Here is a 26878-nt window from a genome sequence, read left to right on the forward strand (position 1 = left end):
AGAAGTTGCCTAATTCGTAAATAGAGTCCACCTGTGTGTAATTTAAAGTGGTTGTAAACTCTTTACAACCACTTTAAACTACAGGCTGCACTGGATATCTCCTAAACCTGCACGGTTTAGGGGATATCCCTGTATTTGCATGTGCCGACATCATGCAGCACATGTGCACTTAAGCCAACTGAAGCAACGGCACGTACGTGCCGTTGCTTCAGTTGTACGGTGCCGTTCCCGGCAGCTCCCGCACATGCGCGGGAGTGACGTCATTGTGGCTCTGGCCAATCACAGTGCCAGAGCCACGATACCTGGAAGTAACCTCTGGGATAGATGTTGCTGGCTGGAGGGGGAGACGAGGGTGGCTGTGGGGACTTCGTGCTCTGGTAAGTAATTCATAATGAGCTAGTATGCTATGCATACTAGCTCATTATGCCTTTATGTTGCAGGGTGTTTTTTTTTCCAGGAGGGTTTACAACCACTTTAAACTAAGTGTAAATACAGCTGTTCTGTGAAGCCCTTAGAGGTTTGTTAGAGAACTTTAGTGAACAAAGAGCATCATGAAGGCCAAGGAACACACCAGACAGGTCAGGGATAAAGCTGTGGAGAAGTTTAAAGCAGGGTTAGGTTAGAAAAGAAATACCCCAAGCTTTGAACATCTCACAGAGCACTGTTCAATCCATCATCTGAAAATGGAAAGAGTATGGCACAACTGCAAACCTACCAGGATATGGCCATCCACCTAAACTGACAGGATGGGCAAGGAGAGCATTAATCACAGAAGCAGCCAAGAGGCCCATGGTAACTCTGGAGGAGCTGCAGAGATCCACAGCTCAGGTGGGAGAATCTGTCCACAGGACAACTATTAGTCGCACAGGACAACTATTAGTCGCACACTCCACAAATCTGGCCTTTATGGAAAAGTGGCAAGAAGAAAGCCATTGGTGAAAGAAAGCCATAAGAAGTCCAGTTTGCAGTTTTGCGAGAATCCATGTGGGTGCCACAGCAAACGTGGAAGAAGGTGCTCTGGTCAGATGAGACCCAAATTGAACTTTTTGGCCTAAAAGTAAAACGTTATGTGTGGCGGAAAACTAACACTGCACATCACCCTGAACACACCATGAACATGGTTTCGGCAGCAGCATGTTGTGGGGATGCTTTTCTTCAGCAGGGACAGGGAAGCTGGTCAGAGTTAATGGGAAGCCAAATACAGGGCAATCTTAGAAGAAAACCTGTTATGCCGTGTACACACGATCAGACTTTTCGACAGCAAAGGTCAGATGGAACAAATCCGTCGGACAATTCGATTGTGTGTGGGCTTCATCGGACCTTTGCTGTCCAAAAATCCGACGGACTTTAGAAATAGAACATGTTTTAAATCTTCTCGCCGAAACTCTGCCGGACCCAGTTCTTATCGGGAAACCCGTTCGTCTGTATGCTGGTCCGATGAACCAAAATACGACGCAAGAGAAGCTACAGCACCTGCCCGCGAGAATGTTTCCAGCGCGATCCTATTGTCTGCATGGTACTGTACATCATGCGCTCGCTGCAATAGGAAAAACACATTTTCCTATTGCAGCGAGCGAGAGAGAGAAGCGACAATGTCCCTTGTCTGGTATGGATTTTAAGGGCAACCCCCTATGCCGAAAAAACAGCGTGGGGGTTCCCTCTAGGTCCATACCAGACCCTTAGTCCGGCCGGTCAGGAAAGGTGGTGGGGACGAGTGAGCAACCCCCCTCCTGAACCGTACCAGGCTGCATGACCTCAACATGGGGGGGTGGGTGCTTTGGGGAAGGGGGGTGCCCAGCGGGCCCCCCACCCCAAAGCACCTTGTCCCCAGGTTGATGAGGACAAGGGCCTCCTCCCGACAACCCTGGCCATTGGTTGTCAGGGTCTTAATAAGGGGGCTCCCCACCCATTCACCTGGGGGAAAAAGTGTCAATAAAAAAAACCACACTAGACAGGTTTTTAAAGTAGTTTATTAGGCAGCTCCGGAGGTCTCTTCCGACTCCTTGGCTCTCTCCGGCCTCTTCTCCCACTCTCCGGCCTGCTGTGTGCACGGTGCACAACGACTTATATAGGCATCGGGGCGGGGTCACCGGGTGATATCACCAGGTGACCCCGCCCCTTATGGCAGCACAGTCCCAGCATGCCCAGTGACCCCTCCCCTTATGATGACACAGTCCCAGGATGCCCAGTGACCCTGCCCCTTATGACGGCACAGTCCCAGCATGCCCCTATATAAGTCATAGCGCACCGCGCACACAGCATTACAGCGGGAGAGAGCGCCGTGTCAACATCGGAAGAAGACCGGAGGGAAGAAGACAACAGAAAACACCAGGCCACCGCTAGGAAAATAGTGGCAAAAGAGCAGAAGATAGTGGAGGAGCCTGGGAGAAGAATTGGAGAGTGGGAGAAGAGACCATAGTGTGGGAGAAGACCCGAATACTGGGAGAGAAAGCCAGAGAGCGGAGGAGTCAGAAGAGACCCCCCCGAAGACGGAAGAAACACCTGGAGCTGCCTAATAAACTACTTTAAAACCCTGTCTAGTGTGTTTTTTTTATTGACACTTTTTCCCCCCAGGTGAATGGGTAGAGGTACAATGAACCCCATACTTATTCACATAGGGTGGGGGGCCCACTTATTAAAGGGGGCTCCCAGATTCCGATAAGCCACCCGACAACCAACGGCCAGGGTTGTCGGGAAGAGGCCCTTGACCTCATCAACATGGGGACAAGGTGTTTTGGGGTGGGGGGCCCGCAGGGCACCCCCCTTCCCCAAAGCACCCACCCCCCATGTTGAGTGCATGCGGCCTGGTACAGTTCGGGGGAGAGGCTCGCTTTTCCCTACACCCTTTCCTGACCGGCCGGGCTGCGTGCTCGGATAAGGGTCTGGTATAGACCTTTGGGGGACCCCCACACAGTTTTTTCGGTGTAGGGTGAGGCTCCGATGAGGCCCTGAGCCACGCCACATGCCTGTCTGAATAATGTCGGAAAGTCTGGGTTTTGAATCATGTGTCCGGGGTCCAGTCCAGCAGAAACCCGGACCCATGATTCAAAACCTGGACTGTCTGGCTGAATCCCAAACAGGTGGCAACCCTAGTCACTTCCGTTACAAAATCTAACGGGTCGCCTAACCTGATGAAACATGGGCACTATTTCTGATGGCTACCAGGGCTTCCCTTACTTTAGAGGGATTTCCTCTCACTTCCTGTTGTGGTTATGGGGCAGGAAGTGAAGGAAAATCTCCCCAATGGGACACAGATGGCAAAAAACAAACAAAAAATAAACTGATGGTGGTTATACCCCTCCCTTACTCTATGCAGAAACGAAAGACAGATCTAAATGAGCCTCTTCGGGATCTATTTATCAATGTTTTTACCCAAGAATCACACAGTTCTGTAAATGGATGTAAGGAGAACGTTGTGTACATGATGGGTGACAACTATAAAAGTCCTGTAAAGGAAAGGCTTTGGGTGAACTTTGCCACATCAGCCTGAGTCTGCCCAGACACACAGACCCAGCAATCAGATTGAGCTGTGTGTGGGCACCACAAGAACCAGCTAGATCACACAGAATAAGATTGGTACAGGAGCCTCACAGTGACCACGCCCCTCTCCCGCCCATCGCTACAGATCTGTCAGCGGTATCCAGGAAGTGACGAAATCCGCGTCCTTAGAGCAACAAAGATGGCGTCTAAAGGTGAGCATTCATACAAAACGATGTTTATTGACATTTCCGCCGGTGAAGTGAGACTCCCGTGGCAGGCATCATACTGGAGGCAGCGGGCAGTCATTGTGTACCGGCGATCTCCAGCATGTAACCAGTGTGATCTGTGTCTCCTCTGCAGGGAGAAGACGCGGGGTTGTATCCTTCTGCTGTGATGGAGGAGAGGCTGGTGACACCAGAGGAGGACATGTGTGAGAGAGGTGTCACCGCATCCTACAGGCTGGAGAACTACAAGTCCCAGCAGACTGCCAGGCTTAGCCCTGTGTGTGCTGATTGCTGTATAGAGAGATGATATTACACAAAGTGAACATAGAATGATGTGTGAGAGAGATGTTATAGCAGAAAAGATGTAGGAAAAGGAGCACCGCTGCTGCGCCTTCCGTGTACACAGAGCATGAGGAATTTCTGTGTTTGAATAATCCGCCCGTATACTACGCATCCGTATACACGAGTAACGCTGTGTACAGCCGCACACAGCCATTCATGTGTATGGGGGACTACACAGTACAGGGGATTCCCAAATGCAGAATTCTCCCTGATTATACGTGATCATTCAGGATGAGCTCTGGCGTGTTCGCATGCTCCACGTGCAGAGCCCGCCAGGAAGTCGGCGCATCGCTACTCACAGGCTGTGAGGCATTGTCCTGATGTACGGCTGCAGAGATTGGGAAATGTCTCACTGCCTGTGATTAGCACAGCGCTGACTTCCTGGCGGGCTCTGCACGTGGAGCATGCGAACACGCCGGAGCTCATCCCTGGTGGTCATACGTGGTCTCATCTACATAACTGTAATTAAAGAGGAGCTCCAGGCTCCCCCCCAAAAAATTGTCAGCCGCTACAAATACTGTAGCAGCGGACTTTTTAATATGAGGACACTTACCTGTCCAGTGATGTCCCACCTGAGCTAAATTCTTCAATTGGCTTTGAGTGCAGGCATTGGTATCTAAGACCGCTTTCACATGGGAAGCATTTTTCAGGGGCTTTAGTGCTAAAAATAGTGCCTGTAAAGCGCCTGCAAAATGCCTCATCTGCAGTCCCAGTGTGAAAGTCTGAGTGCTTTCACACTGGGGCGGTGTGCTGGCAGGACGTCAAAAAAAGTCCTGCAAGCAGCATCTTTTGGGCCCTTTGGCTAAAGCACCCCTGCCCATGGAAATCAATGGGCAGCGCCTGGGTGGTGGAGCTTTTAACCCTTTTATTCATATGCGTTATGCATCATAATTATGCTACCAAAATTAGTGTATGCTGTCAACTGGACATCATATGAAGACTTTCAGGATGACAGTTGGCGCGCGCCCGCTGGTGGTAGTCTGACAGTCTGACACATGGCAACACGGATCTCGGCAAAGAGTCTCTGACAGAGACGCTTTACCAGGTGATCAGCTGTGTCCAATCACAGCTGATCAAGATGTAAACAGGAAGAGTTGTTTATTGGCTTTTCCTCACTCGCATCTGATAGAGGAGAGACGATCAGCTGCTCTCCTGACGGGGAGGGGGGGGGGGGGCAGTGTGCGCTGGTTGATTATCTGTGCAGCACCCCCGAGGATGCCCATCCAGGACCACTAGGGATGGCCACCAATGATGACCACCAGGTATGACATCTATAGCCACCAGGGATGTCAATCTGTGCCCAAAAAGTATGCCAATCAGTGCCCATATATGATGCCACACTGTACCCTTCAGTAATGCCTGCCAGTGGTGCCTTTACAGTGATGCCTATCAGTACCACCTATGAGTGTACATAAGTGACCATCATCAGTGCCCGTCAGTGCAGCCTCCTTAGTGAAGGAGAAAATGTACTTATTTACAAAATTTTATAACAGAAACGAAGAAAAACACATTTTGTTTTCAAAATTTTCAGGTCTATTTTTATTTGTTTAGCAAAAAATAAAAATCTCAGAGATGATCAAATACACCAAAAGAAATCTCTATTTGTGGTAGCAAACGGATAAAAAATATAGTTTGGGTACAGTGTAGCATGACCGCGCAATTGTCATTTAAATAGTGACAGCTCTGAAAGCTGAAAATTGGCCTGGGCAGGAAGGGGGGAAATTGCCTGGTATTGAAGTGGTTAAAAAAAGTTATATTCCTGGAATGCCAGAATTGCTAACTGTCGCATTTTCTTGTTTCCTCAACCAAACAGTCAAACTATGAAATGGTTGGTGTCATAACTGATCACATATGCAGCACCATGGCAGTTGCAGATTAAACAGAAGCAGCTTCCTTGGCTGTAAAGAATAGGCGGGTTTAATTCTGCTTTAAGGCTGTCAGCAGGTTGGCCTCTAAGGCCCCTTTCACACTGGGGCGGTTTTCAGGTGCTACAGCACTAAAAATAGTGCCTGTGTAGCGCCTGAAAAAAACGGCCCCTTTCACTCCAGTGTGAAAGCCAGAGAGTTTTCACACTGGAGCGGTGCACTAGCAGGACGATGAAAAAAGTCCTGCTAGCCACATCTTTGGAGCAGAGAAAGATCAATGAAATTAATGGGGCAGTGCAGCTATGCTGCCGGCAAAGCGCCATTGCAGCGGCGTTTTGCAGGTGGGTTTAACCCTTTTTCGGCCGCTAGCGGGGGTTAAAACCTCCCCGCTAGTGGCCACATACTGCCACTAAAACAAAGGTAAAGCGCTGCTAAAAATAGCGGCGCTTTACCGCCGACACCCGCACCGCCCCAGTGTGAAGGGGGCCTAAATAACTCGGCAGTGCCTAAAAATGGAGAAGGATGGGCTCAGGCGTTTTCAGGTCATAGTGCCAACCCACTTGGGCAATCCCACCAGGAAGCCCTTACTGCACACCGTGCACAGCCACTGCGATCTGACCAGAAGTGGGAACAGGTATCTGTCAAAACCAGGTACTCGCTCATCCCCAAAAAGTGCTAAATGTGGCAGTGGATGGGAAGGATGCGAACAAGTGGAACTTCCCCCTTTGGGTGACATTTCACTTTAATTTACTGATATCTAAACAGGATCCTGCATAAAAAAAACACATCTAATGATCAGTAAGGGCTTTGGCTTAATGTGTTAGTTCACCTTTTGGGTACACACTAGAAGAATTTAATTGGACCTCTTTCATTGTAGGAAGGTTAATTTGTTCTGCTAATAATTAGTGGAGTCAAATCAACATTAGTTTTTTAACCTCAGTTGCGAGAAAATTTAATAGTATAAAAGTTAGAAATTTGTTGGTTCAAGAAAAATCAAACAGTGAATGTGTTTTATATTTTAAATTTTTTTGGTAAAGTCCATTCATTCAAAAATCAAATGTTAAAAGTAAACAAAATCTTGAACAACTTTCGAATGACATTAAAATATTCCGATAATTTTCGTTCGAAATTCTACTAGTGCATATTCAACTTTGCAGAAAAATGAACACTGTACACCCTCCCTGCCTCCCCCTTTGCCAGCTGTACTTACCTTTGTGGGTGATGAGCTGTCAGTGCCCATGTAGCTGGTCCAGTGGTCTGGGAATTTGAAATCACTCTTCTCTGTGCAGTGCTTCCAGATGGATCAGAGCAATGCTGATTGGTCCATGTCAGCACAGGACATCGTTGTGATCTATCCTGTAAACTGCACAGAGAAGAGGAAGAAGAACACAGATTTCTATTCCCCAAATCACTGGACCACCTGCTTGGGCACTGACAGTACAGTACAGATCTGTAACTTCTTCCATTTACTAGGTCAGGTTTACATGTGTACATACTGTATGTACATGCGTTTAGATGCATAAATTACAGAAACAGATTTTTACATTTTGGTTTTACAGATCCTTACAAGTGCAGTTATGTGTGTAGCTTTGTGCATGGGCTCTATACAATACCATATAGCTCCATTCAGACCCGATTTACATATCTGAACGCACCTCATCGAAGGTTAGTAGATTGGTTTGGCAAGAACGATTCTTCATGAATCCATGCTGATTACTGCTACTGATACAGTTTTCATTACTAAGATCTTGTATATAGTCCCTTATCATCTTCTCCAAGAGTTTACATACTATTGATGTTAGGCTAACTGGTATCTAATTCCCAGTGATGCATTTTGGGCCCTTTTTAAATATTGGTGCTACATTGGCTTTTCTCCAATCAGCTGGTACCATTCCAGTCAGTAGACTGTCAGTAAAAATTAGGAACAATGGTCTGGCAATTACTTGACTGAGTTCCCTAAGTACTCTGGGTGCAAGCCATCTGGTAATTGAGACATTGATTATCAGTGCCTCCACATCAATGGCCATCAGTGCACCCCCATCGGCGCACATCCGCGAAGGAGAAAAATTACCTGTTTGCAAAATTTTATAGCAAACTACAAAAAATGTTTGTTTAGAAAAAAAACCCAGTAGTGATTAAATACCATCAAAAGAAAGCTCTATTTGTGTGAAAAAAATTTCAAATGGGTACAGTGTTCCATGACTGGGCAATTGTCTTTCAAAGTGTGAGAGCGCTGAAAGCTGAAAATTTGGCCTCTCTGGCGTGTTCGCACACTCCACGTAAAAAGCCCGCCAGGAAGTCGGCGCAGCGCTAATCACAGGCAGTGAGACACTGCCCAATCTCTGCAGACACACATCAGGAAATGTCTCACTGCCTGTGATTAGCGCAACGTGACTTCCTCGCGGGCTCTGCACGTGGAGCATGCGAACATGCAGAAGTTCATCCTTAATTGGCAGTTTATTTTAAGGGTGATGAGCGGCAATGTTTTTCATTAGATTTCAGCATATTGTAATGTGTGCTGTGATTGTACAGATCTACAAGATGTCCTGTATAGTAGGAATTAGATGATCATCATCCTATTGTGTGACTGATCCTTGTCTTATCAGTTTTTTTTTTACAGTCGCATTTCACAGTTTCCAGTCCAACAAATGATCTTAACATTTTCAAACAGGTTTCTTCTAGTGTATGGCCAGCTTTAGATAAGTATTGTGATCTTAATAATGCACAGAGTGATATGTTGTAATATAATGAAGGATCCAGTAATCTACAGGTTGTAGAACATATGAACATGAGATTTTGGTCAGATGGATAGAACAGGTTTTATATGTTGTGTTGTGTCAGACCCAGGTGTCTTGCTGACAAAGTTCCCCCGGCAGATAAGGATCCCCCTGTAGTGCGCATGTGCGGCACCAACAACTACGGAGCCTAAAATAGCCATCGCTGAACACAGTGAGTCAGCTGTACACGGCGCCTGCGCACTACATTCTGCCCTATGTCCAGGTTCAATCTCCACCATCCACGTGGACATAGAGTTAGAATAATAATATGCCGAGTGCAGCGAGGCAGTGCCCGAAGCCTGGTACAGCTGACTCGCTGTGTTCAGCTTTGGCTATTTTTGGCGGTTCCGTTGTGGTTCGTACTGCGCAAGTGCTGCGCCTGCGCAGTACAGGGGGGTTCTTATCCGCCGGGGGGGGAGCTTTCTCGGCAGAACACCGGCTCACCGACTTTCATGCAGAATTGTAGTTGGAATTCACACAATATAACGTTTCCAGCAATTGATATATTTTTAGGCGCTGTAGCAGCTTATGTGATCTATCAGCATTATAATGAGATTTCCTTTACAAGATTAGCTGTCCTCTACTCCTCTGGAAGTTCTGTTCTTCCTCAATGGATGGTACTGTGCCTCCTACTTCTTGATCGAAGTCCTCATATTTATATATAAAGGTAAGTAGCCATCACAGTCAGTTTATTGCAGTGGTGCCCATTGAATTATGCTAAAATAAATGTTTGCTTTGTGGTATTCTAAAGACCAGGGGTCTCCAAATGTTTTCATTATGGGGGCCACATTGTATATTTTACAGCTATTCAAGGGCCAGAATAAATCAGTTTCAGAAATAAATCAATCAATTTGAAATGAATGAATACGTTTCACTTGGAATTTTTTGTAATCTGCAAGATATTATTTGGAACAACAGAAAAACAACTTCAGTAAAACGAAAAACAAAGCACATACTTTCCAAATAAAACTCGAGCCCATCAAAGACCCCCATCGGGGTCATCGAGGCCCCCCTCAAATTCCCCCGTTACATTGTGGTCCCCATCAAAGGCCCCCATTACATTGATGTCCCCATCAAAGGCCCCCGTTACATCGGGGTGCCCATCAAAAGCCCCAGTTACATTGGAGTCCCCATCAAAGGCCCCCGTTACATCGGAGTCCTCCCATGTATCAGAGTCCACATCGAAGTTCCCCCCTTACATCAGAGGACAGAAAGACATGCAGCAGGTCGGATTTGGCCCTTTGGCCGTAGTTTTGGAGACCCATGTCTTATAGCTTGGCTCTGGCCTCTGAAAACTTTCTGTAGCACTACATTTCTGATGGGGGTGATTCCATAAGGTATTTGTGAAATATATCTGGGGGTGTGGATGTAGTCCGACACCTTACTAACATGTACATGAATCTGCCACATTACTGGAAGACAAAGTTCTAATGAGTATCTACAACACATTTATGACTTTCTCAGATTATGTGTGCCCCTATGGTCAGTTAGGGTCCATATTTGATATATATCACTATTAGATGGGATTAAACTGCTCATTCATGGGCATCTCCATACAGATTTAGTGATAGAGTGGAGAAGGTGCTTTGTTAACTTATTACTAGACAACAGTGAAATAAAAAGCCACTTTAAAAAAATAAAATAATATGTGAGCATTTTGGCCTGTTTATTGGTCGCAGTTTGCATCATTGAGCCTAATATTTTCAGGAGAGGTCAGCAATAGGCGTTTCTGCCAGGACAGGTTTCCTTTAGGGGGATGCAGGAAATCTGTCATGTAGGCTAGCCATGCTGACCTTTCCAGTTGAGAATGTTATTTGCTTGGCTATCATACTGGTGCCCTGACTCTTTTTTGCTTTCAGAGTCACTAACCTGGAACATGTGTAAATATAATCATTTTACAATAACTTATTGCATGCTTCTGCCTGTGACTCAAAGTTAAAACTTAAGTGTAGCTAAAATTAAAACCAGAAAAATCCACACAAGGGACATAACTTACAGTCCGTAGGATGCGTCCCTTGTGCTGATTTTTTTTTTTTTTAATCTGTTTTTAATTTTTAGCTGCAATTAGGCCAAAAATTGGCCAAGCAACTAACATTTTCAAGAGGCTACCAATGGGGGGCCCCATATCTCTCATGGTGAGTGTAGGAGTGCTTTGTTACCTGCCCATTTAACACTTGTGCCCTCTCAGAAGAGAGAAGCAGGTAGGTGTCTAAACTCTTTATAATGTATATAGTTGACCTGCAGTTGTAGGTGGGGTTCCATTTTAATATTTTGATACATAAAGTCAATTTGTTGTTTTTAGTCTTTATTCTCACCATTTCTCAAATTTAAAACAATGGAATATAAAAGGACTCCAGACTGTAAAATAATTCAGTGGTGAAAACCAGCTATCAAATACATTATGGTTTGAAAGGAGTTGACAATCTATTTTTTTTTCCCAGGACTTATTTTACCTTACCCCACCTCTAACCTCATACTGGAAGTGGTGATTCTTGTTCTCTACCTTGGAATTGAAGTTACAAGATTGTTTCTTGGTGAGTAGATGCACCATTAGGAGTGTTTAAATTAGAATTAACTGTAAAAAAAAAAAAATTCTATGTGCTGTCCCCCCCCCCCCCCCAATACTCACTTGAGCTTCCTCTTAATCCATTGGCTCCCATTGCTGTCAATCACAACGAGTGGAGAGAGAAGGGGGAAGGGCTGAGCCACAGCTCTGTGTCTTATGGATGCATAGAGCAAGGCTTGGAAGTGAGCATCCGCCAGTGTCCCCAGAGCAAGTGGCTTTCTATTGGGGGCACTGATCAATGGGGAGGAGCCAGGCATGCCGGCGGAGTGAACGTTTAGTGTAATTCTTTGGGATATCATTTACCTTTTAAAAGCCTCTCATGTGTGGACATCCAAAACCCCCGAGACTGATGCTAGGAGCCACCATCTTGGTTGCAATGTTAGCAGCCCCAGTAAATTCAGAGCTGTTACTCAAGCGACACTCTATGGTATTCTCCTTTGCTACTTCCCTGGAGGGTACATACAAGTCTATGTAGGAAGGTGTGGAGGAGCTGGGCCAGCATTGGAAGTATATAGACACTCCTAAAAGAAGAAAAGGGCTATGATGTGCAAGTAGGGAGAAGGTAATGCTAGAGAATGAATTCTTCCTTGAGGTATCAAATTATCTAGCAAGTTCAAAGCACATTGCAAGTGAATAGAAAACCATTTATGAAAAGAAAAATACTGTAGGTAAGCTATATTTATAGGATATTTCAAATACTTTATTTTTTTTATTCTTTTGCGATCATTTGTTTAATCTGGTGACGGTTCTTTAACCTCTTCCTGCCTGTGCTATACCCAAAAGATAGCTACAGGACATCCTCCTGTGATCACACTACCTGTGTGCTCTGTGATCACTGTGTCTTTAGGACACAGCTGATCACAGAACGGAATAAAGCACAAATCACAGTGGCCTTTTACCACGTGATCAGCTGTGTTCAATGACAGCTGATCACGATGTAAACGCAAGCCGGGTTATCGGCTTTCCTTTCCTCCCGCTGACAGCATGAGCAGAGGAGAGCCGATAACCGGCTTGTGTATAAGGAACATCTACACTTACATAGTAGGTGAGGTTGGACAGGTAGGACAAGTCCATCAAGCCAACCTATGTGTGCGATTATACGCCAGTATTACATTGTATATCCCTGTATGTTGCAGTTGTTCAGGTGCTTATCTAAAAGTTTCTTGAAACTATCGATGCCCCCCCACTGAAACCACCGCCTGTGGAAGGGATTTCCACATCCTTGCCGCTCTTAGGCCGCGTACACACGCGCGGACTGTTCGCCCAACTTTGTCCGTCAAACAGTTTCGGCAAACAGTCCGCTCAAACTTAGCATGGACAGACATGGCCACACACGACGGACGAACAGTTTGCTGAAACCATGCGCGATGACGTGAACGGCACGTACGACGGGACGAAAAATACGACGTCCTATACACTGCATTATAACTTTCGGCGTGAAAATCCTTTCTGAGCATGCGCGCAACTTTGTTTGACGAACAAGCCTACACACGAGCGGACTGTTCGCTGAAACAAGGTTTCAGCGGACAGTTTTTCGGAAATTCCGAAAAACCTTGTCCGTCAAACTGTCCGCTGAAACTGTCCGCTGAAAGCCCACACACGAGCGGACTGTCCGCCCAAACACTGTTCAGCGGACAAAGTTGGGCGAACAGTCCGCCCGTGTGTACGCGGCCTTACAGTAAAGAACCCTCTACGTAGTTTAAGGTTAAACCTCTTTTCTTCCAATTTTAATGTGTGGCCACGTGTCTTGTTAAACTCCCTTCTGTGAAAAAGTTTTATCCCTATTGTGGGGTCACCAGTATGGTATTTATATATTGAAATAATATCCCCTCTCAAGCGCCTCTTCTCCAGAGAGAATAAGTTCAGTGCTCGCAACCTTTCCTCATAACTAATATCCTCCAGACCCTTTATTAGTTTTGTTGCCCTTCTTTATACTCGCTCCATTTCCAGTACATCCTTCCTGAGGACTGGTGCCCAGAACTGGACAGCATACGCTAGGTGCGGCCAGACCAGAGTTTTGTAGAGTGGGAGAATTATCATTTTATCTCTGGAGTTGGTCCCCTTTTTAATGCATGCCAATATTCTCTTAGCTTTGTTAGCAATAGCTTGGCATTGCATACCATTGCTGAGCCTGTCATCTACTAGGGCCCCCAGGTCCTTTTCCATCCTAGCTTTCCCCCTGAGGTTCTCCCCCCAGTGAGTAGATTGTATTCATATTTTTGCCACCCAAATGCATTATTTTAAATTTTTCTACATTGGACCTCATTTGCCATGTAGTTGCCCACCCCATTAATTTGTTCAGATCTTTTTTCAAGGTTTCCACATGCCGCTGAGAAGTTATTGCCCTGCTTAGCTTAGTATCATCCGCAAATACGGAGATTGAACCGTTTACCCCATCCTCCAGGTCGTTTATGAACAAATTAAATAGGATTGGTCCCAACACAGAACCCTGGGGAACCCCACTACCCACTCCTGACCTTTCCAAGTACTCCCCATTTATCACCACCCTTGTACTCACTCAATGGTCCATGCCAACGGACCTTATTTTGTACAGTAAACGTTTATGGGGAACTGTGTCAAATGCTTTTTCAAAATCCAGATACACCACGTCTATGGGCCTTCCTTTATCTAGATGGCAACTCACCTCCTCATCGAAGGTTAGTAGATTGGTTTGGCAAGAACGATTCTTCATGAACCCATGCTGATTACTGCAACTGATACAGTTTTCATTACTAAGATCTTGTATATAGTCCCTTATCATCTTCTCCAAGAGTTTACATACTATTGATGTTATCCTAACTGGTATCTAATTCCCAGGGATGCATTTTGGGCCCTTTTTAAATATTGGTGCAACATTGGCTTTTCTCCAATCAGCTGGCACCATTCCAGTCAGTAGACTGTCAGTAAAAATTAGGAACAATGGTCTGGCAATTACTTGACTGAGTTCCCTAAGTACTCTGGGTGCAAGCCATCTGGTAATTGAGACATTGATTATCAGTGCAGTCCCAACAGTGCTGCCAATCAGTGCCTTTTTTTATCAGTGCTGCCTACCAGTGTCTCCACATCAATGGCCATCAGTGCAGCCCCATCGGTGCACATCCGTGAAGGAGAAAAATGACCCGTTTGCAAAATTTTATAGCAAACTACAAAAAATGTTTGTTTAGAAAAAAAAAACCCAGTAGTGATTAAATACCATCAAAAGAAAGCTCTATTTGTGTGAAAAAAAATTCATATGGGTACAGTGTTGCATGACTGGGCAATTGTCTTTCAAAGTGTGAGAGCGCTGAAAGCTGAAAATTTGGCCTGGGCAGGAAGGGGGTAAAAGTGCCCATGGGCAAGTGGTTAAGCTGGAATCTGTGCAAAAGTATGCTATCCGAATGCAAATAATATCTGTGCTATTTTCTAGTGTATACAGAATCTAAATATATATATATATATATATATACAGTGCATTACACCAGATGGTATTACGGCAATATGACCTGGAGATAAATATGCTAAACGATGCTTGTAGGGTTCTGTCAAACATAATGTATCCTTGTTAATTTTTGTGCATTCGATGTTGTTGAACATGAAAGGTCCCCAGGGAAGCTGCAGAATAAAGATGTATAAGTGATTAATTATTTCCCATGTGAGTATTCATTAAATTGTAATTGCATAGCTGAAAACTGTGACCTGGATGCATCCTATAAGATCTCATTGTGAAACACTTGCAGGACATTTGCACCTGGTGAGCTATGTAAGTCATTATTAATTCATTGTACTTTCACAAAGAGAAACCTACACCAAGGACAAGAATACAAGGTTAATCTATAGTCTTGAAGTTTTTACAAATATATTTGTGAATGTGATCAGATATTGTCCTCCTTTTGGAATAAGATAATATATGCATGGGGAGCCAGCATGCAGGGCCGCTGATAGGCCAGTACAACTGGCCCTGTTGTACCGGGCCTGGCCAGCAGGGGGCCTGGGAAACCTGTCCACAGAACTAATTAATGTGAAAAAAAAATCCTCCAGCCACCATGACCAAACATTGTCTGTCGGAGTCATCCTCCCCTTCCCCCCCGGTTACTTTTTGAGTTTTTTATTTTAAGCTCAATATCTGCAGGTGGCTACAGGGGGAGGGACTATTTTTTCTATTGCGGGCGCGGAAGAATGTCTCTTCCGCGCCCGCTCCTCATGCTGGCTCAAGTCCCGGCCAGCATGTCGTTTCCTGGTGCAGCGGAGTGATTCCTCTCCCTCTGCTCTGAAGCAGTGAAGCGAGCGGGGCCGCCAGTGGCAGAAGAAAAATAAGAAGCAGCTGGCATCTGACTGGAATAGTTTGTGGACACCGGCACTCTAGTCCAGGCAGCAGCAGGATCAGGGAAGAAGTGACTCCTGGGGCCAGGCTAACACAGGTGTGTGCTTGCTTGGGGGGGGGGGGGGGGGGTTGTAGTGGGATTCGAGATCTACTAATACTACTGCAGCAGCATATATATTAATATATATATATATATATATATTAAAAAGTAAAAACCGCAGAGGTGACCAAATACCACCACAAGAAAATAAATATCACTTGTAGACAAGCCTGCACTTTTTTTCAACGCGAGGTCTGGGGAGGGGCCAGGGGTGGGGCTAAAGGAGGAACCAGGGGCAGGACCAAGGGCGGTACTGAAGGGGGCCCCCGTCAGGTAGGCTGTACGGGGCCCCATGATTTCTATCAGCAGCCCTGCCAGCATGACTAGTATGACAGCCAGTCACAGTAGTTATATGATTTTCTGGTCCTCTCCACCCCCTGGACATACCTTGTTAAAGGGACAGTGTGACTGGTTGGAAAGGGATTAATGATATGATGCCTCTTTATTACTCAGCAGTTGTGCTAAGTCAACCCTGCAAAGTCAGACCTATAGCTCAGAAATAAGTAAAGCTTGCTGATTGGAGAGCTCTAGCTCTGACACAGCAGTGGGCATGTCAAACCTCTGCAGAGAGACCACTGCTTCATACAGAGAGCAATATTCCTTGTCTGCAACATGCTGGCATGGGATGGGCTTTTGTACTTGGGCTGTGATGAACTTTGTGTTTTTACCTGGGTGATATTTAAAGCAATTGTAAAGGATTATTTTTTTTTTATATATAAAAATATCACATATCTTTATACTTGCCTGCTCTGTGCAATTTGAGTTGCACAGAGCGGCCCCAAACCTTGTCTTCTTGGGTCCCCTGCCAACGCTGCTGACTCCTCCTCCCTGTTCAGAAGCTGCTTCCAATGGGGGCACTCGTGAATGCTCGCTCTCAAGCCCTGCTGCTGTGTCCATTGACACAAACAGTGGGGCTCAGCCTCTCTTCATCACTGGCTGGCCAATGGCTCCCGGTACCCCAGCAAAGCCAGTGAGACCAGGAAGTGAGTGGAGAGAAGAGCTGCAGATGTGCACAGTGCTGGATCGAATGAGGGTGCAGGTAAGTATCGGGGGGGGGGGGGGATAACATTCCACGCCTAAACATTTTTTACTCTAAAGTGGAAGTAAACTCCCCTATCGTTTTCAGCCAAGGAAGCTGCCATCTTTGCCTCTGTTTAATCTTCAACTGCTATGGTGCTGCACATGTGATTATGACACCAGCCATTGGATGGTTTGATAGTTTGGCTGAGAGCACAGCCAATGTGTAGTTAGCATTCCCGGCATGCCTTTTTTTTTTTTTTAACTGTTTAAATCAATGGGTTTACTTCCACTTTAATGCAAGGAATGCCCCGCGTCATTGGATTTGATTGACAGCAGCTGGAGCCAATGGCTGCGCTGCTATCCGTCTATCCAATCAAGAGCCTAGAACCCCGGGCAGAGAGACAGCCAGATCTTTACCTCGTGCCCCCCCCCCCCTTCTTCTTTTTTTTTTTTTTTTTTAACCCCTGCCCACGTTGTGGCTGGTTCTCCACAGTTTAGATACTTGTCCACCCAGCAGATCCAGCTTTGTCCTGCTGAGATCCTCTTCTATCTTCGATCTATGAAGCCAACACTCTGATCCAGCACCACCATGTTTCAGGACTCAGCCAGCGGGCTTCCCGATAATGCGCCACTAGGCCTGACACCCCCCCCCCCCCCTCGTATGTGAATGAAAAATTAAAACCCCCCTGGGATATGCATGGAAGGCACAGAGAGCACAGTACTCATAGTTCGCCTAGTAAAAAGAAAAAAACACGTATAGGAGATGGGACCAAACCAAATTTCATTAGGAAAAAAAAGCTGATATTTATGTAGTGGTAGAAAAGAGATACTTTTGATTTGAGGGTGAAGATCTGCTTTAAGGATTATTATATTAGGGTATATGCAAGTTCAATTTAAAAAATCGTCTTTTAGCAAGAAATCTGCATACATGATATGTGCACTTCAAATGTTCCTTTTTTTTTTTTTTTCTTTCAAATTGTTGAAGCAGATGGTCATTTATGTCTATTAATTATTTTGTTTTCCAGGATGTCGTGGGAACCAGTGTGAACGCAAGCTCCCCCTTGTGGTCAGCATGGGCCTAACCATTCCAGCAGGATTGCTTGCACTGTATTTCCTGTTTCTTCAGACTTATGCGTTGCGGCTGGAGACTGTGCTGAGCTGTATTCTTCTGCTGTTCTATGCTTTAGAAGCTATACTCAGTTGTGCTGCACTTATAACATTCTGCAGGTAATGTCAGCTAATATATCAAATCAAAAAGTGCAGCAGTAAAATCATAAATCACAATAGCTTTCACCATGTGTAAATAAACACAATCCACTGTGAAAATAGAATTCTATATGAATAGGTAAATAACCATCCTTAATGTGAACTAGTCCAAAACAAATAGTCTACATGTGTGAAGTGCTTAATATTTGATTGTAGATAGAACCCTATCAAGACATAAGCAATTTCTTAATTGTACATCACGGGACACAGAGCAATAGTAATTACTATGTGGGTTATAGGCCACCTTCAGGTGATGGACACTGGCACACCCTAAGACGGGAAGTCCACTCCCTATATACCCCCTCCCACTACTGGGATTATCTCAGTTTTTTCACCAGTGTCTAAGGTGTTGGTCACGAGTAAAGATGTCCTGTGCTGAGCTCCACTGGAGCAATCCTTGCTGGGTCTAGCTATGCAGCCGGGGATTAGTTTAAAGTGTATTTTTTGGCTGAACTGAATGGTACCCGGGCCTCGTGGCGGAAGAAACAAGGTTTAGCCCGTAACACTTCTCTTTCTAGAGAGCTGAACCCTGGGATCCAGTGCTTTTGTTTTTTTTCAGCCATAAGTTCTTTCTGGCGGGGTGCTATTACAAGTCCAGGAGTGCGAATCCCCCGATAAAAAAAAGGGGGGCCCCAGTTCCTGAAGGTTTTCTAAACGGAGCCCACCATGAGAGGTGAAGATTGGGTCTGTTGGTTTTACCACAGAAAACCCTGCGGCGGGAAAGGTAAGTGGAGACGTCTAAATAATTTTAAAGTTTCTTGTGAATTGTCTCCTTTAAAAAGTAAATGTTGTCATGCCTAAAGGTCACCGCTGGGGGCTGTGTAGAGCACGTACCTTGTCATGCTTTCTCACAGTATGTCAGCAGACGCTGACAGATCTCTCTCTGGGTAGCAGTCAAAGGACTCCTCCTCGCCGCCCTCGCCCTCCCCCCACACACACGCCGATCCTGTCGGATCGGAGGCCCGCAGTCACGTGGGAAAACGCTCTTTTTTGAAAAGAGATGGGGGGGCACGGTGGGAACATGGAGTGAGCACTGTTTAGCACGGCGTTAGCGTGCAGCAGTGTCCAGCGCGAGGGTATTTTGAAAAAGACTCTATTTTTTGCTGTCGGACAGACACAAAAGCTAAAAAGAGGCCCTATCTCCATGATATTTTATCCTGATGTCCTTATGGAATTTTCTATCCAACTCGCCCATACTCTCATATTTCTCTCCATGTCCTCTACTCCAATATGTTTCCCTATATAGTGGTAGATTACTATTTACTAAATTTTTCCACTGTGTTAACGTTGGGGCTTGCGCCTTCTTCCAATTCAGCACTATTGTCTTTCTAGCATAAAAAAGCAACAGACCAACCTGTATTCTCCATCCTATAGGGATGATATTAATCCCTACTAGTCCTAATAGGCAGATCTCTGCCTCTTGATTTAAAGAGATGATGTTACTATAGTAATTACTCTCAAAACTTCCCTCCAGAACTATCTTTGGACAAGACCAGAATATGTTGATGAAGTTTCCTGGGGTACCTGCACATCTCCAGCAGTTATGAGAGTTTGTTGGAAATATTCTATATAATTTGTATGGCATATAATAACTTCTATGTATTATTTTAAATTGTATTAATTTATCTCGCAGAGATACTAGTATTTGGAGTAGAGATCTCCATAGCTCCTCCCAGTTTTTATCTGCTAATGTTGGAACATCTCTTGTCCAGCTTTCACATAGCTTACTTATATCTGAAAATGTAGTTTTGGATAAGTAGCTATATAAAATTGAAATTTGCTTTTTTTTTGGTCTTTTTCCTTACCCTTTGCTCTAATTCTGTTTCTGTCAATTGTGGGATCTCCTCCGGGAACTGAGCTAATAAAGCATGGACCAACTGCATGTATCAAAGTGTAGTTCCCAGGTGCCATATCCTCCTATGAATGAAAGTTTGACTTGTCCGATAGACAATGCTCAAATGCTTAGGGATCGAATGGATAAAAAGTTGGACATTCCCCTAAAAAAATAAACAAAAATAAATTACATTTTTCTTTTTTTTTCTGAGGTGCTCAACATTATTCCTGATCAGCAGGCCAGGATTTAGCTGATTTACCAGCGGCATTATGTTTGGCAATAGACACCATGAAAGGTTTTATTCTTCAAGCCTCATGCTTGGCTGGTGCATAAGCTTATGGTTGAAAAATTGGTCAGGTGAAACATCATGCAAAGCTCATGGCTAGTATTCCTTTTCACGGTGAACGGTTGTTTAGGGATGATTTTGATAAATACATCCAAAAATGTTTTTGTGCAAAAAGTATCCTTTTGCTAGTTGGAAGAGGAGTATTTCATTTAAACGAGCTCCTTCTCCAGTGCCAGGAGCATCTGCTTCCAGACAGTCATGACAGCCTCTGCTGTCAAGTTAAGTAAACTGAAGCCTCCTTATGAGAGGGCACACCTGCTCGCTTGACTAGGGGGAAGATTTCCGCGGTTCTCAAGGGTCTGGCAGGAAGAGGGTCTCAGAGCCTACGGCCACATTACTCTGGAAGCGCCCGATCTTGTCTGATCTCAGAGGCTATGCAGGGTCGGGCCTGGTCAGTACCTGGATAGGAGACCTCCTAGGAATGCCAGGTGCCGTAAGCTGCAGATGGATGACTTCCTCAATAACTCTAGGGTACAAACTTGAGTTCCAAATGTCCCCATCTCCTCGTTTTTCTTAGACTCCAGAGGAAAAGTATCTCTTTCAAGCATTGGCCCATCTTTTGTCTCAAAAGATTGATCTTAGTGGTTCCCATGCAAGAGCAGGGGTTTTATTTAAACCTTTTCATGGTACCAAAACCAAATGAGTATGTCAGACCCATTCTAGATCTCAAATATCTAAACTGGTTCTGAATATCCGCTCTTTCTACCAGGAAGTCAATCCGATCAGTGGTCTCCGACCTACAAGGTGGAGAACTTCTGGTGCCAATAGACATCAGGGATGCATACCTCCATGTACCTATATTTCCCGCTCACCAGAAATATCTATATTTCAAGGTAGAACATTTTCTTTTTCAGTTTGTAGCTCTTCCTTTTGGTCTAGCTACTGCACCTCGAGTATTTACAAAGGTCTGGCCCCCTCCTGTAGTCGGATTAAGGCCCCAAGGTATAATGATTATAGCATACCTAGACCATCTGCTCTTGATAGCCATTAGCCTGCTTAGACCAAAGTATGATCTACAGTTAACTACCTGCAATACCACGGTCGGATTCTCAACCTAGAGAAAATCCTCCTTTAAAAACTATCAAGGAGATTGGAATACTTGGGTCTGATTATTGATACAGCCCAGGAAAAGGTATTCTTGCTCCAGACGTAGATCAGTGCCATAATCAGTTCCTTTCAGATGGTTATAGCAAAGAAGAATCCTTCTATTCGACTTTGCATGGGGTTGTTGGGAAAGGTGGTGGCTTCATTCGAGGCCTTTACATTCTCTTGATGTGGTGAGAGCACTCAAGGTCTACTTGAAAGCGACTGCTCACATTCGAAAAACTGATGTTTTGTTGTGTTGCCTGAAGGTCCTACAAAATGGAGAGGCAGCATCAAAATCTACTATTTCTAAATGGATTCAGCAAGTAACTGTTCAGGCTTATGGTTTAATGAGCAGGATTCCACCCTCTCAAATCAAAAGCGCACTCCACTAGAACTGTTAGTGCTTTGTGGGAGTGCATCACCAAGCTTCCATAGTTCAAATCTGCAAAGCCTCAACTTGGTCTAAAGTCCATACATTTACCATATTTTATCAGGTGAATGTAAAAAGGCATGAGGATATCGCCTTTGGGTGTAGTGTGCGGCAGGCAGCAATATAACTCCTCTAGGCTCATGTTGCCCTAATTCTGTTGTCTCCCTCCCCTCAGATGGCACTGCTCTGGGACATCCCACATAGTAATTACTATGGCTCTGTGTCCCATGATGTACAATTAAGAAAATAACATTTTTATAACAGTTTACCTGTAAAATCCTTTTCTTTGAAGTACATCACGGGAATCAGAGGTCTCTCCCCTTTTTCTGGTATACACGTGTATTGCTTTGCTACAAAACTGAGGTACTCCCAGTAGTGGGAGATGTTATATAGGGAGTGGACTTCCTGTCTTCGGGTGTGCCAGTGTCCATTACCTGAAGGTGGCCTATAACCCACATGTAATTACTATGGCTCTGTGTCCCATGATGTACTTCAAAGTAAAGGATTTTATAGGTAAGCTGTTATAAAAATCCTATTTTTCTGCATGTATCAGTGCAGCATGAAGTCACCAATAGATCCAAAATACTCTTACCAGAACTTTTTAACTCCTTAGAAAAAAAGTTAAAAAACGCTTACAACTAAGAGACAAAGCCTAGTATTTGGTTGTCGTCATCTTGTGTGGGCTCATATTATTCAAAGGTCACAAATGCCACCATTAACCTCCCTGGCGGTATGATTCAGTCTGGAATTAGGTGCGGAAAGCGGTACAATTATTTTGCATGGAAATCTGGCGCTTTATTTTGTAGTCCTGTAATTCTTAGAAATAACTCTCTTAAATCTCTTCAAACCAGAGTCTAGCAGACATCCCGGGTATGATAAAGTTTATAATATAATAAAGAATAATAAAAATTATTCAATAATGTAATCAAATCCTAAAACACTGAAAAAGGGACACTTTCTGGTTGCTATGGACAATCTCCAAATTCCAGGCAGAAAAAACAGTATTTATAATATAAAAGTGCATGCAGGGCACTGCACAGACCACTAGGGACAAAGGGGATGGGTAATTTTTTTTATACAGTACTGTAATCTGTAAGATTACAGTGCTGTGTGTGTTTTGTGTCTTTTTACTTTTTTTAATTTGCCGCCGTTCTCCGCTCCCGTGCGCCGTAACGCCACAGGGAACGGAGCTCAGCGGCATTCGGCACTGTGAATCGAGCGGAGGACAGCTTGATCACACAGCGCAGGGGACATCGCTGGATCCAGGGGACAAGGTAAGTAAGTCTCACTGTGTCCTCCCCTGCATCCAGCGATGCGATCCCGAGTCTGGCTCGGGGTAACCGCTCCTGCTAGTAAATTCCCAACCCGAGCCAGACTCGGGATTACCGCTAGGGGGGTTAAAGAAAATGAGGGTACCACATAGTGTAAAACCATAAAATTCAGGATTTATTAGAATGGTAAAATACTCACAAACATAAATCAACATTGCTGATATTGGTAAACACTTAGTCCTAAGACTTAGATAGGCCATGACCGGGTTCGGGAATGCGTGATGAGGTCACAAACATTTATGGTAGAGCTGTATCTGCTATAAACCATCAGTTTTGGATATTAAATTGTGATGCAAAAGCCTAGAACTGCAAAAAGGTTCATACCTGGTCAAATTCAGGTGCTTGCATTTAAAAAATACATTTAGTGATGTCCACTTTTTTCACTTTAAATAGTTAGTTTTTTGCTAAGCAGACTCAACCAAACAATTTCAATAACTAAGTTATCCTGGTGCTGTCAGCACTGTATCCTACTGTATTAGCATCAGCTACATAGAACATGCAGCACTGTGTTCTGCAGAATTATGGGTGACTTCCCCTCTGCTGCCAGAACAAAATTGAGTCAGACTGAGTGCCATTCAGAGGAAGTCTTGTATTTTTATGAATACAAGCCTTCCTGTAATAGACTGAGGTAGAGAGTGCATGATGTCATACTTTTCACCTCTGCCAAATTGAATGCTGTATGTAGCTGATACTAATACCGTGTGATACAGCACTGTCCTTGCCAGAATATATTAGTTATGTAAACAGTTTGTTTGGGCCAGCTTGGTCCAAAGAAACTATTTCAAGGTGAAGGGAAACATGGACTTTGGCTTTTACAGTGCCCTGAAAAAGTATTTATACCCCTTGAAATTTTCCACAATTTGTCATGTTACAACCAAAAACATAAATTAAATTTTATTAGGATTTTATGTGATAGACCAACACAAAGTGGCACATCATTTTGAAGTGGAAGAAAAATTATACATGGTTTTCAAATGTTTTTTTTTTTTTACAAATAAATATGTGCAAAGTGTGGCATGCACTTGTATTTAGCCCCCAAGTCAATACTTTGTAGAACCAGCTTTCAATGCAATTGCAGCTGCAAGTCTTTTTGGGTCATGTCTCAGGGGGCTCTCTACCAGTTTTGTACATCTAGAGTACATTTTTGCCCATTCTTTGCAAAATAGCTCAAGCTCTGTCGGATTGGATGGAGAGCATCTTTAAACAGCAATTTTCAAGTCTTGCCACAGATTCTTAATTGGACTTTGATTAGGCCATTCTAACACATAAATATGCTTTGATCTAAACCATTTCATTGTAGCTCTGGCTGTATGTTTAGAGTCGCTGTCCTGCTGGATGGTGAACCTCCACCGCAGTCTCAAGTCTTTTGCAGACTCTAACAGGTTTTCTTCTGAGATTGCCCTTTATTTGGCTCCATCCATCTTCCCATCAACTCTGACCAACTTCCCTGTCCCTGCTGAAGAAAAGCATCCCCACAAGAGGATGCTGCCACCACGTTTCACAGTGGGGATGGTGTGTTAAGGGTAATGTGCAGTGGTAATTTTCCACCACATCTAGTGTTTTGCTTTTAGGCCAAAAAGTTAAATTTTGGTCTCATCTGACCAGAGCACCTTCTTCCGTGTTTTTTTGTGTCCCCCCACATAGCTTCTCGTAAATGTGACTTCTTATGGCTTTCTTTCAATGGCTTTTTATCTTGCCACTCTTCCATAAAGGCCAGATTTGTGGAGTGCACGACTAATAGTTGTCCTGTGGGCAGATTCTCCCACCTGAGCTGTGGCTCTCTGCAGCTCCTCCAGTTTACCATGGGCCTCTTGGCTGCTTCACTGATTAAACCTCTCCTTGATAAGCCTGTCAATTTATGTGGGCGGCCATGTCTTGGTAGGTTTGCAGTTGTACCATACTCTGTTTTCAAAAGATGGATTGAACTCCTGAAGGCAATGGGTTCCAGTACACTTTAGGTAGGGGTAAAACACAAAAGGGAGCTGAACACAAATGCACACCACATTTTTCACATATTTATTTGTAAAACATTTTTAAAACAATTTCATAATTTTCCCCTCCACTTCACAATTATGTGCCACTTTGTGTTGGTCTGTCACAAAAAAATCCCAATAAAATAAATTTATGTTTTTGGTTGTAACATGACAAAATGTGGAAAATTTTAAAAGGGTATGAATACTTTTTCAAGGCATTGTATATCTGCCTGGAATTAACTTTATTTAAAAAGAATAAACTATATAACGTTTTTTTTTCACTGGAGTTTTCCAATTTTCTGTCCACGTAGAATAACAGATTGTCTCTATCTATTCAGGGAACCATCATATTGAGTATTACAAGACCTACACCAGGATCACTCTTCTGGACTCCTGAATGTCCCATCTCTGTTTGCTGTGCAAATCACTGAAGCCACGGGCTTCCATCTAGGCCGCCATTCAGTGTTAAGTGTTTCCTCACTACTGAAAAGACTTCAGCTTGATGTAATCACTGAATGCAGCCTTTCTGTTTATTGGGGAGGGAGGGGTTGTTGTATGTTTGTGCATTTGAATATGTGATTATTCTGTTGTGAGATTTGAAATAAAACTATTTTTTTTTTTTTTTTAGGACTGTGGATTTTTCTCTTTCATTTTAAGCAAAATGCATCTTCCCAAACACACTAGGTGAAGATAATCATGTTTTAATGAACAGTGTTATTTCACCAAGACAGGATTGTCTTCAAAAAGAGAACTCCTGCATCCTTCAACTACAATTCCTATTCCATGTGAATGAAACTTTCCCAAGATACAGTCCATGACAAGAAAATAGATCACAGGAAACCGCAGTGGCTGCGGCTGGCAGGTGTACAATGGCATACGGTGGGGTTTAGGTTTCTGACACTACCAGAAGTATGTTAAAGTGTTTGTTAACCCAAAAAACAAACACATTCTGTTCCTTTAAATCATTTTATACAGCACAGTGCTTGTGCTGTATAATTTGGACTGTAATGCCAAAAAAAAAAAAAAAAAACCTGGTGGATCCTGCCAGTTTCTCCCCTCCCCTATGCAAACCACGATAATCATGGATGCTGAGCCCTTGACATTGTGGTCTATTTGCGTGCCTCTGTCAGCTGCAGCCTTGCTATCCTGTGTCTGTCTTCTCTGTGCACCCCCTCCCCATGTCACCTAGTGACGGCACCGCCCCACCCCCCTCCTGCTGCAGAAATAACATACACATTGGTATAGTATCAGTTCTGTATGCTAATAGAGTGCCCCTACTGTCTGTTTCTTCAAAAAAATACCTCTTTCACCGTATCTCACAGCGTTTCCTGGAGATCACATGACCGGCTGTGTCTCCCCTCTCCATGTGTCCCCGCTGACATCAGTGGGGAAACCTTGGCCCCACCCCTGTTTATGCAAGACGAACAGAGGAGGAACAGCTGGTTACATGAGTGCCGGGAGCTGCTGTGAAATACGATGGAGGTATTTTTTTTAAATGAAACACAGAGACAGGGGGCACTCTATACACATACAAAACAGACCAAAAGTGGGTTAACCACTTTAATGGGAGATTCAGATGGCTTGGCTTTTTAATGGAGCAGAGATTCAATGAATGCAGGCTCTAGGAAGGGTAAGTATGAAGTCTTTTGCATGTTGTTTTTGTTTCTAATTTTGCCCTGCCCGATCCCAGCACAGTCACCGGTGGGGACTGGAAAACTCCCGATACATACTTGCGTTCGGGCGCTTTTCGATCATGTGACCAATCGCGGCAGCCACATGACCTGAATGCCTCCAACTCCTGGTATCTAGAAGTTCTTAAAGGGCCGGGAGGCAGTGTTTTAATGACAGCATCTCTGTAGAGCAGAACTTCAGCCAAAAATAATAAGATAAAAATAAATAGCCCATGAAAGGATAAAATAACAAAACCAATGACTCTTG

General features: G+C 44.3%; 1 protein-coding gene and 1 pseudogene across 1 annotated transcript; both read left to right on the forward strand.

Moving 5' to 3' along the window:
- The first annotated feature begins 3617 nt into the window (after positions 1–3617).
- On the forward strand, positions 3618–25561 carry TMEM216 (transmembrane protein 216). Its single transcript, XM_077460826.1, has 6 exons — positions 3618–3692; positions 3841–3857; positions 9262–9355; positions 11130–11222; positions 17700–17901; positions 25279–25561. Exons 1-6 carry the CDS (start codon positions 3680–3682, stop codon positions 25292–25294), a joined length of 435 nt encoding a protein of 144 aa, XP_077316952.1. The 5' UTR covers positions 3618–3679; the 3' UTR covers positions 25295–25561.
- On the forward strand, positions 20442–20560 carry LOC143947270 (5S ribosomal RNA; annotated as a pseudogene).
- Positions 25562–26878: the final 1317 nt, after the last annotated feature.

The sequence above is a fragment of the Lithobates pipiens genome, unplaced genomic scaffold, assembly GCF_037356315.1.
Source record: "Lithobates pipiens isolate NorthernLeopardFrog02 unplaced genomic scaffold, aLitPip1_a1.2 Scaffold_10, whole genome shotgun sequence".
NCBI classification, from domain to species: Eukaryota; Metazoa; Chordata; class Amphibia; order Anura; family Ranidae; genus Lithobates; species Lithobates pipiens.